The sequence below is a fragment of the Bubalus kerabau genome, chromosome 4 (assembly GCF_029407905.1).
Source record: "Bubalus kerabau isolate K-KA32 ecotype Philippines breed swamp buffalo chromosome 4, PCC_UOA_SB_1v2, whole genome shotgun sequence".
Lineage (NCBI taxonomy): Eukaryota > Metazoa > Chordata > Mammalia > Artiodactyla > Bovidae > Bubalus > Bubalus kerabau.
Window position 1 is genome coordinate 94,619,639 of NC_073627.1, and position 19,463 is coordinate 94,639,101.

At 39.0% G+C, this 19,463-nt stretch overlaps 1 protein-coding gene across 7 annotated transcripts in view; it reads left to right on the forward strand.

Annotated features, from left to right (window-relative positions):
* TTC39B (tetratricopeptide repeat domain 39B) overlaps positions 1-19,463 on the forward strand; it is a 154,860-nt gene that overhangs the window by 124,261 nt on the left and 11,136 nt on the right. For all 7 annotated transcript variants that reach the window (XM_055578034.1, XM_055578029.1, XM_055578035.1 and 4 more), the window contains 5 exons: positions 1,708-1,869; positions 3,293-3,384; positions 6,331-6,457; positions 9,666-9,774; positions 16,743-16,860. In XM_055578034.1, the coding sequence (XP_055434009.1) occupies positions 1,708-1,869; positions 3,293-3,384; positions 6,331-6,457; positions 9,666-9,774; positions 16,743-16,860 (608 nt within the window). The remainder of the gene's footprint in view (positions 1-1,707; positions 1,870-3,292; positions 3,385-6,330; positions 6,458-9,665; positions 9,775-16,742; positions 16,861-19,463) is intronic.

Consider the following 19,463-nt stretch of genomic DNA (forward strand, 5'->3'; position numbering starts at 1 on the left):
TGTATAGTAGAATATACTCTACATTTATGTATGAAGTATTTGAGGCAATTCAGGGTTGGATATAAAAATACAGGTGGGCAATTTAAGGGACTTTCAGAAAACTGTGGCTACTATCCATCTTGGTATTACATATTGACTTTGGAATCTAGACCTTCCATAAAGGTAACTTCATTGTACTACATGTGTGCTCCCCATCAAAGGAATTAATTCACTAAATCCCTTGAAGAAAAAGAGTGAAGAGCCTTTCATATAAATATACTCACAAACAATTTTCTTCTACACAATGGGGACAAACATATTTATTTTTCCTTGATTTGATTTTTCTCTACTTACAATACATCTTGGATTTCTTTCCAGGTCAGTATATCTAAACCTTCCTCATTCTTTTTGATGGCTGGGTTTCATTCCGTGAGATGGATAAACTGTACTTATTAAAGTGGTCCACTGTTGATAGACTTTTGGCTATTATACACAGTGCTGTTGTAAACATTATTATGTGTACATCTCCGTGCAAAGGTATATTTATATAAGACAGAGTCTGACAGGATTTCTAGGTCAAAGATGTTTGTATTTTAATAAATTCAGACAGATTGCCCTCCTTACTTAAAGCTAGTCCATTTAAACTATGAAGATGTGACTGTCGGAGAAGGCAATGGCACCCCACTCCAGTACTCTTGCCTGGAAAATCCCATGGACGGAGGAGCCTGATAGGCTGCAGTCAATGGGGTTGCTAAGAGTCGGGCACGACTGAGCGACTTCACTCTGACTTTTCACTTTCATGTATTGGAGAAGGCAGTGGCAACCCACTCCAGTGTTCTTGCCTGGAGAATCCCAGGCACGGGGGAGCCTGATGGGCTGCCGTCTATGGGGTCGCACAGAGTCGGACACAACTGAAGCGACTTAGCAGCAGCAGCAGCAGCAGCAGCAAAGATGTTACTGTAGCCCACCAGCCTCCTCTGTCTGTGGGATTTCCCAGACATGAGCACTGGAATGAGTTACCCTTTCCTTCTCCAGGGGAATCTTCCCAACCCAGGGATTGAACCTGCATCTCCTGCTTGTCAGGCAGATTCTTTACCACTGAGCCATCTGGGAAGCCCAAAGATATGAGAATACTTGTTTCCAATGCTCTTTGCCAACTCTGGTCATTATTTATCTTTTATTTTTCCAGTATGATGGCTGAAAAATGATAATCTAACTTTTAATTTATATTTTCCAATAAAAAAGCCTTCATTTGTGACTCATATATCTTTTTCTCTGATTTCCTATTTATGTCTTTAACAATTTTCCCATTGATTTGTCTTTTTTAGTAAAATTGTTGTATGATAAGTGTTAATTCTTTGTCAGTTATGTATATAGCAATATCTTCTCCCAGTCTGTCCATTGCCTTAAACTTGGTTTAAGGTATATCTTACCCTCTGGAAGTTCTAAATTTAAGTCTTTTCTTAAAGGACTTCTGTATTTTATATCTTACTTAAGGAACTTTGCTACTCCCACATTATAAAGTTCCATGGCCCTCTCACAAAGTTAAATAAGGAGACAGAATTTAACTGCATTGTTGGCATGTAAGGAAAGGAGCGTGTCATATTGAGTGGTTTAATGAGTCATGATTTTGTTCTTTTTGTACAAAGTGTTTTATGTATTTTTCCATTAGGTTATTATCTCCTTGTCTAATATCTGGATGATCAGCTTTATGCAATTGACTTATAGGCACAAGAGATATTTCGAAAATGCATTTCAGTTCAAGAAGAATGGAAACAGTTTCACCATCTCTGTTACTGGGAGCTGATGTGGATTTTTGTATTCCAACAAAACTGGAGGGAGGCATATTACTATTCAGATCTGCTTTGCAAAGAGAGTAGATGGTCCAAGGTAAAGTACAGTACTTTCATTAAGTGTCATCTGTTTGCTAATAAGTGTATAGAATGATTTTCATTTAGGATTGTGTGTTCAACAGTATGAGATCAACACTGTTTTCTCAATGTAGAGATCCATCAACGGAGGAAGTACGCATTCAGTACCTGCTGTTTATAACTACTGTCCTCAGCGCTATATGCTTTAAAAGCCATCTAAGCAGCCCTTGTCAACAAAAAGGCTTTATTTCTGAAGATGAATTTCAGTTATATATAAAAATGATTAAATATCAAGTTTTGATAATTTTTCATAGACTTTCTGATGTCCTGATAATAAAGCTTTTCATAATAATAAAAATTAATTCTTTATCCATTCATCTGTTGGTAGATACTTAGGTTGCTTTTGTATCTTAGCTTTTATAAATAACGTTGCTATGAGCATTGATCTTTTTGTGGAATTGCTGGATCATGTGGTAGTTCTATTTTAATTTCCTGAAGAATCTTCATACTGTTTTCCATGATGGCTGTACCAATTTACATTGCCACCAACAATATACCAGGTTCCCTTTTTTCTACATCCTTGCCAACATTTATTATTTGTTGTCTTTCTGATGATAGCCATTCTAACAGGTGTGGCAAGATAGGCAAAGGAGATTGAGGTACACCATAATAGATATAAATAAGATAACAAGGTTGCAAAAACAAGGAATATAGCCAATATTTTATAACAACTTTAAATGGAGTATAATCTATAAAAATATTGAATTGCTATATTGTACACTTGAAACTCATATAGTATTGTAAATCAATTAAACTTCAATTTTAAAAAGTTCTAAAAACCTTCTGATCCATTTGTGAGAAACTGGGAGGAATGAGATATTGATCTCTTTTTCATTTTGTCCACTTCCTCATCCATGAACATTAAAGTTGTATAATAGGAGAATGGCTAAAATTTGGTGGAAAGTGTTGATCTTATTTGGAATAGGTAGCAAGAGGCTTCATTTCCCTTTTTTGTCTTTGATACCTCCGATACTATATCTGGAAGATTTGAAGTTCATTCTTTTTTAAAAATTGTTATTTATTTATTTGTTCTTGGCTGCACTGGTCTTCAATGCTGCATGTGGGCTTTCTCTAATTGTGAGCGGGGCTAAGCTAGTTGCAGTGCGTGGGCTTCTCGTTGCAGTGACTCCTCTTGTTGCAGGGCATGGGCGCTAGGGCATGGGGGCTTCAGTAGTTGTGGCTGTTGGGCTCAGTAGTTGTGGGGCTCAGCCTTAGTTGCCCCATGGCATATGGGATCTTCCTGGACCAGGGATCAAACCCATGGCAGGTGAATTCTTAACCACTGGACCACCAGGGAAGTCCTGTGGGTCATTATTGATTTACAAGATGGAAATATCATGTACCTAGGGTGCTCTCTAACTACTGCTTTTCTTTTTCTCAAGGCAACATATGTGTTCTTAAAAGCTGCAATTTTGAGTATGCTTCCAGAAGAGGATGTGGTAGCAACGAAAGAGGATGTGGTAACTTTATTCAGGTAAGCTCATGATGAGTTCCAGACCTATATACCCAGCTCCCATTTACCACCTTCACTTAGGTATGTCGAAACATTCAAAACACCCTAGTAAACCTATGTTCTTTCCTCTCCCAATGATTGGAACTGCTAGTAGCAAGGCAAAAACCCATAATACTTGTATCACCAACACTGCCCTGTCCCTCTGTTCCCCATTGAGAGGAGAGGTATAGATAAGAGCATAGGGGGAATAATAGTTGAGATGAGGTCTGAAGGAGCTGCAGAGGCAGGTGGAGAGTTGTGTTGATACAGTTTCAGACCAAAGGAACAGGATACGCGAGGACCCTGTTGTTGGAAGGAGCACTGCACATTAAAGGAACTAAAGCATAGCTGATGTTGGCAGGACATAATGCTATATTTAGTAGATAGGCCAAAATAAAACGAATATCCAGGATTACTCAAAATATGTCTCACAGAATACAGAATTAAAAAAAAAAAAAAGACGAAGTCTATGGCCATACCACCCTGAACATGTCTGATCTTGTCTAATCCCGGAAGCTAAGCAGAGTCGGAGCTGGTTTGTACTTGGATGGGAGGCTGCCTGGGAATACTATGTGCTGTAGACTTAAAAAATAAGACAAGATGTCTTGGTGACACAGAGATCATTAGTATCCCATGCAGGAAATGATAAGGTAATAGAAAGGAGGTGGAAACCAGACTGGGGTTGGCTAAAGAGTGAATGAGATACAAAGAAATGAACAGAGTTAAGCATAAATACATTAAGCGATAGAGAAAGTTGGAGGGAGATGTAATATCAAAGAATATATTAATGGGAGAGATCTGAGCATTCTCAAAAACCACTGGGAAGGACCCAGTTCAGAAAGACAGTTGTACATGTGAGAAATGGGATAACTGACCTTTGTAAGGCTGTTGAAAAATCAGGAGGAGATAGACTCCAAAGCACTGATGGCAGGACCGGCTTTATTTAGAGGGAGGATCAGGTCCTCTGTTGTATCACGCAGGAAGAAGTCCAGAGCAGGCTCAGAGGCATGCCAGCTCATGTGTGGAGGCAGGGCTGTCTGTTGAGAGCGAAGGAGAAAGGAGTGGGCTGGAGTCTGGGGAGGATGGAGAATGTTTGGAATCATTGTTGCAGAGAGTGGGACAGAGAGAAGCACAGGACGGGGAATGGCAGGCAGTTCGAGAACTCATTGGAGGTTGGTGTTGAATGTACCGTGACACCAACCTGTTTGCATTTGCAGGAGGATGAGTGCAACGACTAGGCAGGCAAGGGAGTCTAGGAAATAAGCTAGAGCCTGCAGCAGTAACGCTTGCCTGCAGGGCAGGCTAAGCAGGAGTGTGGAGGGACAGGGAGAAAGGAGACTGCTGAGGTGGGAGAAAGTTGAAAGACAAGAGGACCGAAAGTCTCATTAGAACAGCCAACGTTATAGTGAGGAGGATTGTTGGTGTGCTTGAGTTTGTGCTCTGATGTAGAAAAGTTACAGATGATGAAATGGCCTAAGATACAACTGTAGGAGTGGGTGGCTGTGGTAGAAAGGAGGACATGACCTTTGGAGATGAGGCAGGTAGGGGAACAGAGACGCCCCACTGCATTCTTTAAACACAATTGATGACAAACACTTTTAATGGAATTCTATATTCTGTGGCCACGTTATGAGAAGTAATGGCTTGTCTGCACCCTCAGACTTGTCAGGACAGATTTGAAGGTATGACCAGGACAACTTTGTCATGCTTTTTAGAAACTGGACCATGTATATACTAACTGTAGAATCTACATTAGTGGGAGCCATGGGCTGCCACCTGCTACTGGTAAAATGCATTTCCTTATTTCACACACACGACAACAAATGGAATGGAATGTTCAGATATATTGGGATCTTTTACATCTCAGTTTCCTCCACTCCAAAATAAATTTTCTCTGCATCAAAATAATTTCTGTGAAACATGTAACTAATCTTATTTTCAGGCAAAAGCTTAAAGTCTGCTATATGTGTGATAGCATCTAACTTGTTGAGATACTGAGAGGAGAATCTCCCCAAATGAATGTTCTCTTCATTACAGACTCTGTGATCCTTGACTCAGGAGGTTTCATGTCCTCTGCACGCCTCTGACCCTCTCCCTCAACCCCCACCTCGAATGTCCACTGCCTTTTCCACTGATATAATTAACATTCATGATGGGCATTCTGATTTAAAACCATAGCCGTTTGTACACCTAAAAGTAATGTTATATGTCAATTATACTTCAATTAAAAAACCCCATATCTCAAGATTGTGCTGAGAAATAACATAACACAAGCTTGGCTTCATATGGAATGCTTTTTCTCTCATTGCATCTTCCTCTTTCTTTCAGTGGTGTAACTAGGTATTTCCCTAAATTCCTTCTTGGCGACCCATTTGGTGCATTTACAAGATTGAGTATGAGAAAGTGCCCTACAAATATGTAGCCTCTATTCTCATTTTTCTATGCTTGTGAATTTTATAATTGGAATTTCTTAGAATTTTGAGAGGAAGATTGTAAGCATGCTATATGTTCTTAGCTGATTATTTTCAAAATCACCTACGCTTGGGAAACATTTTCTCAAATTATGCATGAGTTGATTACTCTTTTTGAGCCACTTTTATCAGAGAAGCCATGGACTGTAGCTCACCAGATTCCTCTTGTCCGCAGAATTCTCCAGGCAAGAATACTGGTTGGGTAGCCATTCCCTTCTCCAGGAGATCTTCCTGACCTGGGGATCAAACCTAGGTCTCCCACATTGCAGGTAGATTCTTCACCATCTGAGCCATCAGGGAAACCACTATTAGGTCTGGGGTGGAGCCTAAATTTGCATTTTGAACAGGGTTCCTGGTGGCGCTGATCCACTGCTCTGGGGAGCGCAGCATAACAGGGACAGGTATAAATATTGCATGTGTTCTAATGACCTTTCACTGGAACTGGGGCTCTTCACAGACAGGTGGATGGCTTGAAGCAGAGAATTGCTGGGAAATCGATCCCTACTGAGAAGTTTGCTGTGAGGAAGGCTCGACGTTACTCTCCCTCGTTGCCAGCACCCGTGAAACTCGTTTTGCCTGCCCTGGTATCTGCCTTTATTTACTTACTCTTTGCATCCTAGAAATACATTATCTAGTTTCAGGGGCAGGGAGAACATCTAACTTTTGTTGTGAAGTTTGCTCGGTTAAAAGTCATTGTGTTTGATAAAGGCTATTTATAAAATATATCATTTAAGTCTTACAGTAACTCTATGAGAGGAATTTTTCTTTGTAGCCTCATTTGACAAATAAGGAAATTCAGACAGAGAGAGGTGAGTTGGCATATTTGAAATTGAGATGAATTATAACGCAAGCCACATATGTAACTACCTTTTCTAGCTGCTACCTTCAAAATCAAAAGATAAAAAAATTAAAAAGTAGAAGCACAATGATAATCATTTTCAAAATATTGGTTTAACCCAGTTTATGCAAAATTTTTGGAGTAGGAAATGGCAACCCATTCCAGTATTCTTGCCTGGAAACTTCCATGGACAGAGGAGCCTGGCAGGCTACAGTCCATGGGGTCGCCAAGAGTCAGAAACCACTGAACGACAGAGTACACATGCACGCGTGCAAAATTTTGTCATTTGAGCGTGTAATCTCTAAAATCTATTAATGAGATTTCACAGTCTTTTATACTGTACTCATCCGCTGAAGTCTGGTGCATGTTTTATGCTTAGAGCGTGCCTCAGTTTGAACCAGCCACATTGCTCCAGAGCCATACGTGGCTGGTGGCTTCTGTTGTAGCCTAATGCTGGAGCTCCCATTTTTGATCAGTGTGCCATTTAGGTTAGGTCTCATGAAAAGCATAATTTCAAGTTAAATGGTCTTAATGCAGATTTCTTTAAAAAGTACTGAATATATCAAATTACAGTAACTTTTGGGGTCTAGTTTATGTGAGTAGTCAAGTAACACAGGGAAACTGTTTAGTGCAAGCTGACATCTGCTGTCCTTTTTTGGAGGTTCTTGATTTTTTTCTTTTGATTCCAGAGTATATTCAATTATTCCCCTTTAACAGTTGCTTACTTTCCAGTTTTTATTACCACAAACAGGCTACAGTGAATATTCTTCTATAGCTCTCTTTGTACATGGGCATATAATTCTCTGGGAGAGATGTTTAGAAGAATTCTAAGTTGAAGGGCATATGCATTTAATACTTGGACATTGCCAGATTGCTCTCCAGAAGGGCTGTACTGATTTAAATTCCTACCAACAGTGTTTTATTTTTTTAATGTGTGATTGAGCTTTTCATGTGCTTGTTCATTTTTACTTCTTATTTCATGAATTGTTCATGGGCTTACTTCCCTAATTTTTTTATTAGGTTATTTATTATTTTATCATTGACTTATAAGTTACAAAGTGAGTGAAAGTCACTCAGCCGTGTCTGACTCTTTGTGACCCCATGGACTATACAGCCTATGGAATTCTCCAGGCCAGAATACTGGAGTGGGTAGCCGTTTCCTTCTCCAGGGGATCTTCCCAGCCCAGGGATCAAACCCACGTCTCCTGCATTGCAGGTGGATTCTTTACCAGCTGAGCCACCAGGGAAACCGCATTGACTTATAGGAGCTCTTTAAATATTCTGTGAGAAAGAAAACTGCAGCTCCTCACAGGTGTCGTTGGGGGCTAGCCTGCACCGAGTACCTCAGCCCAGGTATTTCCTACTTAAGAAAAACAATCTCAGAGACCACCACCCTGAGACCAGGTTGTGCCTGGTCTGTGCCTGTGATGCAATGAGATAAAAATATGGCCACTCTGTAAATCATATCTGAGCACAGGTAAAAAGAAGAACACAATGCAAATCACAAAAATGACCAAACATCCTCCTTTTCCAGCTAATATGGGAGCCTGCTACTGTTTTACCCATGACATCTTTCAGCTCCATTCCTGCCTCATTCTTATCAAGTGATTAATGCTGGGAGATTTTTTTCTTTCCATGTCACAGAACTTCCCTGGGATTTTTCTAGAGCACCATAGTCCTTTCTCCATCCTAAAACTTAGATGCTTGTGTATACCTATGATGTATATGTTGCTCTGATTGCTAAGGGCCTTAAGGAAGATTAACTCAGAGCACTTCTTTCTCCAGGGCTAAGTGTGTAGAATTGGCTTGAATTTGTGGTAACTAGGAATTTTACCAAAATCTTGTATTTCATAAAATGATCAGTTCACATACAAACTTTTCTTTTTCTGATAAAATGTTGTATCAATAAAAACAAAATTTTAAAAAATCATCATCAGTTTAAATAAATATTCCAAAAGTTATTGAACTCTTACATGATTAGCAATAAGAAAATTTAGATGTAAAACAAAAGAGTGCTGTGATCTTAGTTTTCAGTCCCAAAAGGTGAAGATGACTTTGCTGTCACTCAACTCCAGTGTATTTTCCTCATTTCTACTGCTTCCCTGTAAGAGGCTGTTCAAACAATCTTAACATATTTTACCATTTATTTATTTCCAAGGAGATTCTAATTATCCTGCTTACTTTGTACCTTTCAAAACATGAACTGAACTACCAGGAAGATTAGAAAAATATTTTCAAGCAAGAGCACATTTGCTTTTGGTCCAGAAAAAAAAAAGAAAAATTCTCATCTGTTAGCCTATTAAATGTAATTTGCAAAGAGAAATCATTAGTTTACATTTTTAGGGGCTGTCATTCTGCCATATGGCCTTTAAATGAATGTATTTTCTGCATATTGGATTGCATTACTGGACTGTCACATGTTTTTAATGGTATAAAAGAACCTGAGCCAGGTAAAATATTTCCTGTGTTCATTTGCAGTGATGTCCTTGGAAACATTTTATGTAAACAATTGGCAGATATAGAAAAAATGTTTCCCTTTACTTAAGAGCAACAACAAAAATTTATGTTTGAATTGTTCATAATATCATTTAAAAATATTATATTTATTTCTATCTGTAATCTATTATCTTCCAAAAGGATTGGATACCAGTAGGTGCTCAGTGAATACTTGTTAAATAAATGAGCAAATTAATTTTTCAGTGAGGACACAATATACTATATATACTGAACTATTTTGTAGTATAAAAGCCAAAAAGCGTTAAAAGCATTAAATAAAGTGAAAATGCGGAGATTAAATCACTAAACTCCAAATGAAGAAAGCTAAGAAAAATGATCTCTAAATGTCTTGAGATCACTAGCAACTGAGGCAAAACACTCACACGTGGCTTTGTTGTTGTAAAGAACACCGAATGATCTCACTTAATTGTGAATGGTTTCTCATTTTTCCTCATTAGGAAATGATGTATGTTTGGAATGGTTTTCCACTAGTGAGCAAGAGAAAAGACCTTTCTGAAAATCTGTTGATAACTGTTGAAAAGGCCGAGGCAGCTCTACAAAGTGAGAGTAAGTATGAAAAGCGAGAGCCTGGAAATCTTTACGGCTGCCCCCTCCCGTCCTTTCCCCGTGCACATCTGCTCATGTTGATCTGTGTGCGTGATGAGGACAAAAGAGCTTGAGCCGCAGGTGTCTGGCTGATTGCAGTCAAGATGGAGGGAAGATACCTGATACAACACGGGTGAGCCTTGGGCACGGATGAGCCTTGGGGACGTGAGGCTCCGTGAAAGAAGCCAGAGGCAAAAGACAACAGAATGTGTGATTCTGTTTATATAAAATATTGAGGATAAATCAGTCCATAAAGACGGAAAGCAGATTAGTGGCTGCCAAGGGGTGGAGAACTGGGGGTGTGTGACACATGGAGGATTAAATCATTGTCTGTGACTCCAGGGATGAGCACCTCATTTAGATCATTTTTTACTTTGGCCACAGCATGGGGCTGAAATGTTTAACGAGATTTCTCTTTACAAGTACCTTTAAAAAATTAAACATTACATTTGAAAAATGTAGGTGAAAAAAGTCACCCATATTTTTCCTACTATGCACAATTAATTTAGTTTCTGTTTATGCTCTCTTAGATTTATTTTTATAGTTACGATCGTAGTGTATCTGGACATACTCTAGCCTATACTTTTTTATTTATTATAACCTTTACTCTCATTGAGATAAAACTGACATATAACACTATATTAGTTTCGGATGTACAGTGTAATGATTTGATATTTGTACACGTTGCAAAATCACCATAGTAAGTCTAGTAAATGTCTGTCACTATACATCATTACAAAAATTTTTTTCTTTTGTTGAGAACTTTTAAAATCTACTCTTTTAGCAACTTTCAAATATGCAATATAGTATTAGTTGTAGTCACCATCTGTACTTGACATCTCCATGACTTAGTTGTTTTATACCTGGCTTCAGTCCAGTTCAGTCTCTCAGTTGTGTCCAACTGTTTGTGACTCCATGGACTGCAGCATGCCCAGGCTTCCCTGTCCATCACCAACTCCCAGAGTTTCCTCAAACTCATGTCCATCGAGTTGGTGATGCCATCCAACCATCTCATCCTCTGTTGTTCCCTTCCCCTCCTGCCTTCGATCTTTGCCAGCATCAGGGTCTTTTCCAGTTAGTCAGTTCTTTGCATCAGGTGGCCAAAGTACTGGAGTTTCGGCTTTGGCAACAGTCCTTCCAATGAATATTTAGGACTGATTTCTTTTAGGATTGACTGGTTTGATCTCCTTGCAGTCCAAGGGACTCTCAAGAGCCTTCTCCAACACCACAGTTCAAAAGCATTAATTCTTCAGTGCTCGGGTTTCTTTACAGTCCAGCTCTCACATCCATACATGACTACTGGAAAAACCATAGCATTGACTAGATGGACCTTTATTGGCAGAGTAATGTCTCTCCTTTTAAATACGCTGTCTAGGTTGGTGATAGCTGTTCTTCCAAGGAGCAAGCGTCTTTTAATTTCATGGCTGCAGTCACTATCTGCAGCTGATTTTGGAGCCCAAGAAATGAAGTCTTTCACTGTTTCCATTGTTTCCCCATCTATTTGCCATGAAGTGATGGGACTGGATGCCATTATCATAGTTTTTTGAATGTTGAGTTTTAAGCCCACCTTTTCATTCTTCTCTTTCACTTTCATCAAGAGGCTCTTTAGTTCTTCTTCGCTTCCTGCCATAAGGGTGGTGTCATCTGCATATCAGGTTATTGATATTTCTCCCGGCAATCTTGATTCCAGCTTGTGCTTCATCCAGCCCAGCATTTTGCATCATATACTCTGCATATAAGTTAAATAAGCAGGGTGACAATATACAGCCTTGATGTACTCCTTTCCCGATTTGGAACCAGTCTGTTGTCCCATGTCCAGTTCTATCTGCTGCTGCTAAGTCGCTTCAGTCGTGTCCGACTCTATGTGACCCCATAGATGGCAGCCCACCAACTCCACCGTCCTTGGGATTCTCCAGGCAAGAACACTGGAGTGGGTTGCCATTTCCTTCTCCGATGCATGAAAGTGAAAAGTGAAAGTGAAGTTGCTCAGTTGTGTCCGACTCTTCATGACTCCATGGACTGCAGCCTACAAGGCTCCTCCATCCATGGGATTTTCCAGGCAAGAGTACTGGAGTGGGTTCCCATTGCCTTCTCCGTTGACCTCTCTGCTCCTTGACCTGCATACAGATTTCTCAAGAGGCAGGTAAGGTGGTCTGATAGTCCCATTTCTTTAAGAATTTTCCACAGTTTATTGTGATCCACACAGTCAAAGGCTTTGGCGTAGTCAATAAAGCAGAAGTAGATGTTTTTCTGGAACTCTCTTCCTTTTTTCATGATCCAACAGATGTTGGCATTTGATCTCTGGTTCCTTTGCCTTTTCTAAATCCAGCTTAAACATCTGGAAGTTCATGGTTCGTGTACGATTGAAGCCTGGCTTGGAAGATTTTAAGCATTACTTTGCTAGCGTGTGAGATGAGTGCAGCTGTGCAGTAATTTGAGCATTCTTTGGCATTACCTTTCTTTGGGATTGGTATGAAAACTGACCTTTTCCAGTCCTGTGGCCACTGTTGAGTCTTCCAAATTTGCTGGCATATTGAGTGCAGCACTTTCACAGCCTCATCTTTTAGGATTTGAAATAGCTCAACTGGGATTCCATCACCTCCACTAGCTTTGTTTGTAGTGATGCTTCCTAAGGCCACTTGACTTCACATTTCAGGATGTCTGGCTCTAGCTGAGTGATCACACCATCATGGTTATCTAGGTCATGAAGATTTTTTGTACAGTTCTTCTATATATTCTTGCCAGCTCTTCTGAATATCTTCAGCTTCTGTTAGGTCCATACCATTCTGTCCTTTATTATGCCCATCTTTGCATGAAATGTTCCCTTGGTATCTCTAATTTTCTTGAAGAGATCTCTAGTCTTTCCCATTCTATTGTTACATTGATCACTGAAGAAGCCTTTCTTAGCTCTCCTTGCTGTTCTTTGGAACACTGCATTCAGATGGGCGTATCTTTCCTTTTCTCCTTTGCCTTATACCTGGGAGTTTGTACATTTTGACCTCTTCACATATTCCTCCTACTCCTCAAGCTCTTGCCCCTGACAACCTGTCTATTCCCTATATCTATGAGCTTTTATTTCTTTAGGTTTCACATAGAAGTGAATGTTCTTCAAGGCTATGTTCCATTTTACACACACACAGACACATATTTAACATTTCCTTTATCCATTCATCCATTGATGGATTCCTACATCTTTTCCATGCTTGTCTGTTGTAAATAATGCAATGAACATAAGCATGCATATATCTTTTTGAGATAGTACTTTTTTCAGGTAAATATGCAGAGGTGGGGTTACTGGATCATATGGTAGTTTATCATAAATGTTTTAATTCTTTCTAGGTAACCCTTGTAATAATTTCAAGAGCTTCCTGGCATTCCATGGAGATAATATATCATAATTTAACCAACTCTTTCAGTATTGTTGGGCATTTAGGCTGCTTTCCATATTTGAAATTATCCTAACTTTAGATTCCCATCAATAGTTCAGTTCAGTCGCTCAGTCGTGTCTGACTCTTTGCGACCCCATGGACTGCAGCATGCCAGGCCTCCCTGTCCATCACCAACTTCCGAAGTTTACCCAAACTCATGTCCATTGAGTTGGTGATGCCATCCAACTATCTCATGCTCTGTCATCCCCTTCTCCTCCTGCCCTCAATCCTTCCCAGCATCAGGGTCTTTTCAAATGAGTGAGTTCTTCGCATCAGGTGGCCAAACTATTGGAGTTTCAGCTTCAACATCAGTCCTTCCAATGACCACCCACGACTGATCTCCTTTATGATGGACTGGTTGGATCTCCTTGCAGTCCAAGGGACTCTCAAGAGTCTCCTCCAACACCACAGTTCAAAAGCATCAGTTGTTCGGCCCTCAGCTTTCTTTATAGTCCAACTCTCACATCCATACATGACCACTAGAAAAACCATAGCCTTGACTAGACAGACCTTTGTTGGCAACATAATGTCTCTGCTTTAAACATGCTGTCTAGGTTGGTCATAACTTTTCTTCCAAGGAGTAAGCGTCTGTTAATTAACCCAGTTAGTTAATTAAGCATCTATTAATTAACTATTAATATAGTTAATATAGATATAGATTTTAAAATTTTAGATCTATTATTATAGATTTTATAATTTTATATCTAAATTTTAATTTAGCTATAAAAATTTTATATAAAGTTTTTTATCTTTATTATAGATAAAATGAACCTCTTTACATTTTTATATTATCTCCTACATTTTTAATTGTAGGAAAATGCACATAATATAAAATTTGCCATATTAACCATTTTTAAACTGTATGGTCCAGTAGTGCTAAGTATATTCACTGAGTTGTGCAGCCAGTTTTTAGAACTTTTTCATACCCCTTAAACAGTAGCTCCCCATTTCCCGCTCTTCACAGTGGCTGGCAGTCACTGTTTTACTCTTTATTACTGTGGATTTGACTCTGTAGAGACTCTATATAGGTGGAATCATGCAGTCTTTTTCTTCTTGTGCTGCCTTATTTCCCTTATCCTAATATCCTCCAGGTATGTCCATGTTGCAGCATGTGTCAGAATTTCCTTCATTTTTAAGGCTGCATAATATTCTGTTGGATGTTTATACCAAATTTTGTTTATCTATTCATCCATCAATGCATATTTGGGTTGCTTCCACTTTTGACTGTGAACAATACTTCTATGAACATATATATGCAAATATTTCATTCAGATGCTGCTTTCAGTTCTTTTAGATATATGCCTCAAGGTGGATTTGCTGGATCATGTAACATTTCTACTTTTAATTTTTTTAGGAACTGACATACTGTTTTCTCTAGTGGCTGCACCTTTGTACATTCCCACCAACAATACACACAGGTTTCAATTTCTCTACATCCTTGACAATGCTAGTAATTTTATTTTCTTTTTTTTAATCTGTTTGCTTGTTTGTTGGTAGTAGGCATGCTAATGGGTGTAAGATTTTTTTTAAAACAATTTTTTATATAGAATAATTTCAAAAGGAAAAATATTTACTTTCATTTGAGTGGAAACTCAATGTAAAGCCACATCATTTTAAAATTTAACTGAGATAAAACTCCATATAAATTTACTTCAAAAAATGGGTTTCAGAAAATTACAGTTCAGTAAAATCTATTAAGGCTTTTGAACAAATTTATTAGTATTATTTTTGTAGAACTAATTTGGCCATTTTTCATTAATTTGTTCCTTTGAACACTCATTTTTCATACCAGGTATAGCATTGTAATAGTAGAAAAAACATTGTCCCTGTCATTAAGGGAATTATTTGTGATTAAATGCCACATATTTGCAAATTAGATGAAAAAATGAATATGTTTTAAAGTGTATATGTGAGAAATGGGAGGTAAAGAAAAACCTTTTTTTTAAGTAAAAACATTTGTAGGCTATTTTTTCCTCCAAAGGAGTAGGCTAGCTTGCTTCTGTTTTCCTACAAAGACGAGGGTTTTAGTTCAATAGAATAAATTCTAATGTTTGAATGTCCATCCTTTGTAGTATAGACTAATACATACCACCACTGAGTAAGACCTTTGTATACAGTTACCCCTTATTCTCCACGTGGAATTGATTCCAAGCCTCACTGTGGATACCACAGTCTTTGGATGCTCAAGTTCCATACTCTGCCCTCTGTATCCACAGATTCCTCATTTGCGGATTCAATCAGCCGCAGATCCTAAACATAGCCCCAATCTGGTTTGTTGATTAGAAGCAAAAATAGATTGTTTTTTTTGGGGGGGGGTGGATGGTCTTTAATAGGGAAGGTAATGTGGTATTGATATTTGTGATTTTCATAGTGATAACTTGTCAGATCTTAGAAGTGAGAGGTGATTATCAGCTATCTTCAGCACCTAGAAATAAAGCAACCTTCTTTGACTTGGTTAAGTAGCATCCTTAACCTCCCATAGACAAGCTGTTTACTGATTGAAACACCAGCATGCATTAATGGTGATTTCTGATATTTGTACTGAAAGCAAGAGTATTTCAGTATGAAGGACTCTCAAAGCCTCGTCATTTTGCTTTTTTGTCCCTTCCCACCTGTGTTGTCACAGCCTGAAATGTATAAATAATCAGTCTGTCTTGGAATGATTTCTTATTTCTACTTAACTTGCAAAAAAGAAAAACCCAAATTCAAAAGTGGTATACATGTGAAATGGCCACCTTTGTCAGATAGATGTCACACACGATATGATTCCTTCTGTTAATATGTATTAGCCTTGGGCTAGAGAAGGTAGAGTCACTTTCAAAAGGAAAAATGTCCTGAAAGAAGATCCTCTATGTTAGCCTCATGCAGTTAGAAGTTTGTAGGGATTTTAGGTGCTTTACCTGTATTTCAGAACCATTTTGTCTAATTTTATGACATAATTTTGTCCCCCAAAGCACCTAACCTGGGAGAACTGGTAAGCTGTAAACATAATGATCTAGGGAGGGTGTTCTCCTTCCAGCATTTTTAATGAGGAGAAGGCCATCTGCTTCTCCACATGAAAGCGTTACCCTCTTCCACACGAAGCCAGCCCAGTTAGGGGCCGGAGCCACAGGAAGAGGCCGCCTGCTTGCTCCTCACTGCTTTACCTTTCACTAAATTAATAAAGCTCTTACTTTATTTACAGTTCAAGCTTACCATTATTTTACCTAAGGTCACTTAACTCAGAGGCGAGCACCTAAAAAAATCTTTTTGAATGGCGAGAGTGATAAAGTGAAAAAAGGCTAGAGTGAACCCCTTAATCAAATGGTGTGTTGAAGTATTAAACTTGATATTCTTTTCATTTGAAGTATTTTCATTGAATTTCGTGAGGCATAAAAATGCTAAACATATATATTTTTAAAATTTTAAATGATCCCTCTAAAAGCTAACAGCCGTTAGTGCTGCCTTTTAAGTGGGCTATTTTTTGTTTTTGTGAGTTAACTGTATGTGTTTTGCTTTAAGACTCCAGCGACTACTCTGTCGATGATGACTGTCTAGTGAAACTGCTCAAAGGATGCTGCCTGAAGAACTTACAGAGGCCCTTGCAAGCAGAACTGTGCTTCAGTCATATTGTCCAAAGGTAAAAGCAGACGATGAAACCAGCTTGAGTGCAAATCGCGGTTTCTGGGGAATCGCTGTGAGAAAGTGATGCTTTTGTCTCTGCTGCTAACCTTTTTTTACTTGGTGTTGTCAGAGAATCCAGTAATGTTTTCTTTATTCTTGGAGAAAGAAATGATAATCTAAGTGAACATGGCTTTATGCTTTTCCACGTGGTGTTTAGACGTGATGCACGAAAGCTAAATTTACAGCCAAGCTGACAGGTGTCTGTCTAAATTCTGGCAGTAACGTACTGAACATCTGATATTTCTTGATTTGTGCATTTGTCTGTCATTCATTTATTCTACCAATATTTGAGTACCCACTATGTGCCAGAAACTGTGATCCTGAATCCTAGGGTTTCAGAGTTGAATAAACAGACTAACCATCATTGTAATGATAATTTGGCAGGAAAGAACAACTGTGATAAATGCTATAACAGCTTCCCTTTTGGCAAGGGGCATTTTTCTGGGATGAATGAGTGTTATCCCCTCAGTAGCACTGATGATGATGTCCTGCTCCTTTGCTAATTAGAGAGTTGAGTCAAGGTTCTGTTGCCTGGCCCTCTTCTCTGCATCTGGAGTCACAGATGCAGTTATCTACAGGGGCCAGACAAGTAACCTTTCTGAGTGATGGTGGGAATGTGGATTAGAAGGCACTGCAGATCACGGAGATTGTGTGGTCTCTCTAAAGAGTACCGCCACTCCTGAACTCAAATGGATTATTATTCTTGACAGTGTGGGCCCACTAGTAATAATCCCTACAATTTATCATTGAAAGCCTGGAATCTGAATTTTATGTAACATCTTCTGATTTTTAAAGCTTGGCTCAATTTTTGGAAACCATTCTGTATACCAAATAAGTCACAGCCACAGACTTCTGCTTGACGTCTTCTGTTCGATATCATGTGCTTTCCCATCTATAACTACTGATCCTCCTCTTCCGACCATATTTTCTGAGAATGTAGGAGGACTGCTGTCCTTATAAGAAGAGGAAAGACTTAATGTCTATTTCTCAAATTAATAACATGCTGTCTTTAGTAAATATGTTAAAGAAGTATCCATTGAGCTCCCTTTTATTGACATTTTTATTAGGATCAAAAGGATGACTTATTTGGGCTATTTGTTGTGTCTTTTGAATCTCATAGTGGATAGTTTGCTGGTATGTTTTATAGTTTTGGACTGTGAACTCAACTTGAATGAGTTTTATCTTGAGACTCCAGTGAGGCTAGGACTGAGAAAGAGTCTCTTTCTAAGCTCTGTGCTTTTATTTCTGCCAGATGCCCCAAAGGCTTTTCTCACCCTGGGCTACTTTCATGTTAATTTTGTTGCTTAGAGGTTCTTGAATCATTTGGGCCACATAAATTTGAATTATAAATTTAGGTGAGGACAGGTCCATTGATTATTAATTTCTTAAGGGATTTGCTTTTTTCTTCCTACCTAGAGAATAGGTTAGTCTTCCCAGATGGCGCTAGCGGTTAAGAACCCACCTGCAAAACTAATACAATATTGTAAAGTTTAAAAATAAAATAAAATTAAAAAAAAAAAAAAAGAACCCACCTGCCAGTGCTGAAGACATAAGACACGCGGGTTTGATCCCTGGGTCAGAAAGATCCCCTGGGGGATGGCATGGCAACCCACTCCAGTACTCTTGCCTGGAGAATCCCACGAGTGGAGGAGCCTGATGGTCTATAGTCCATAGGGTCGCAGAGTCAGACACGACTGAAGCAACTGAGCACAGAGTGTAGGCCACAGAGCCAACTGCCCTTGGCTTCCTCCTGTGCACGAGTGGGTTCTCTACCCTTTCACGAGTGGGTCATCTGCCCTTTCTCTAATGGAGCTGGGCCCCAGCTTTACGTAGTGGTCTCAGCCCCTGCTCTATGTATTATGTGGGCCCAAGGTCTCACCTCCTGTGTGGACAGAGACACAAAGCCTTGGCTGAGACAGACCCAGGAGTGCTTTGGCGTCATCGACACAATTGGAGTTCTGGTTTTGTTTTCGGTTTGAGAGTCTTCCTTATGTTCTTGTGAGCTGAGCTCTCCTTTTAAAAGGGTGTTGCTCTTATTTGTTTCAGCGCTTCTAGATATTAGGAAGTCAGATAATTTTCATAATACTGCTGTAAACGGAAGTGTCGGCCCCTTCTTTCTTGACATTTTGAAGCATTATAAGACAAACAGTGTAAAGAGAGTTAAACCTTAGTGAAAAACAAGTGGAGTCATTTTCTAAATGGCGTCATTTCTGAACATGTTCATGATCTTGTCCTTCTAGGATAATGTCTATGTGAAAAGGCAGGAAACAATGTTCAGCGCTGGGTTTAGACTAAGGAATAAAATAAGAGTGGTAGAGGAAATCCCTGGTGTGCCAGTGGTTAGGACTTTGTGCTTCCACTGCAAGGGGCATGAGTTAAATTTTCCCTGATTGGGGAACTAAGATCCTGTATGCCATAGAGTGAGACCAAAAAAAAAAAAAAAAAAAAAAGTAATATATTAAAAGCATACTGTTTATTGCCATGGTTTATTATATTCTTTAACTGTATAATGACAGCTTTTCTCTAGTAATAGACTTAGTGCTGTACCTATTTTCATAA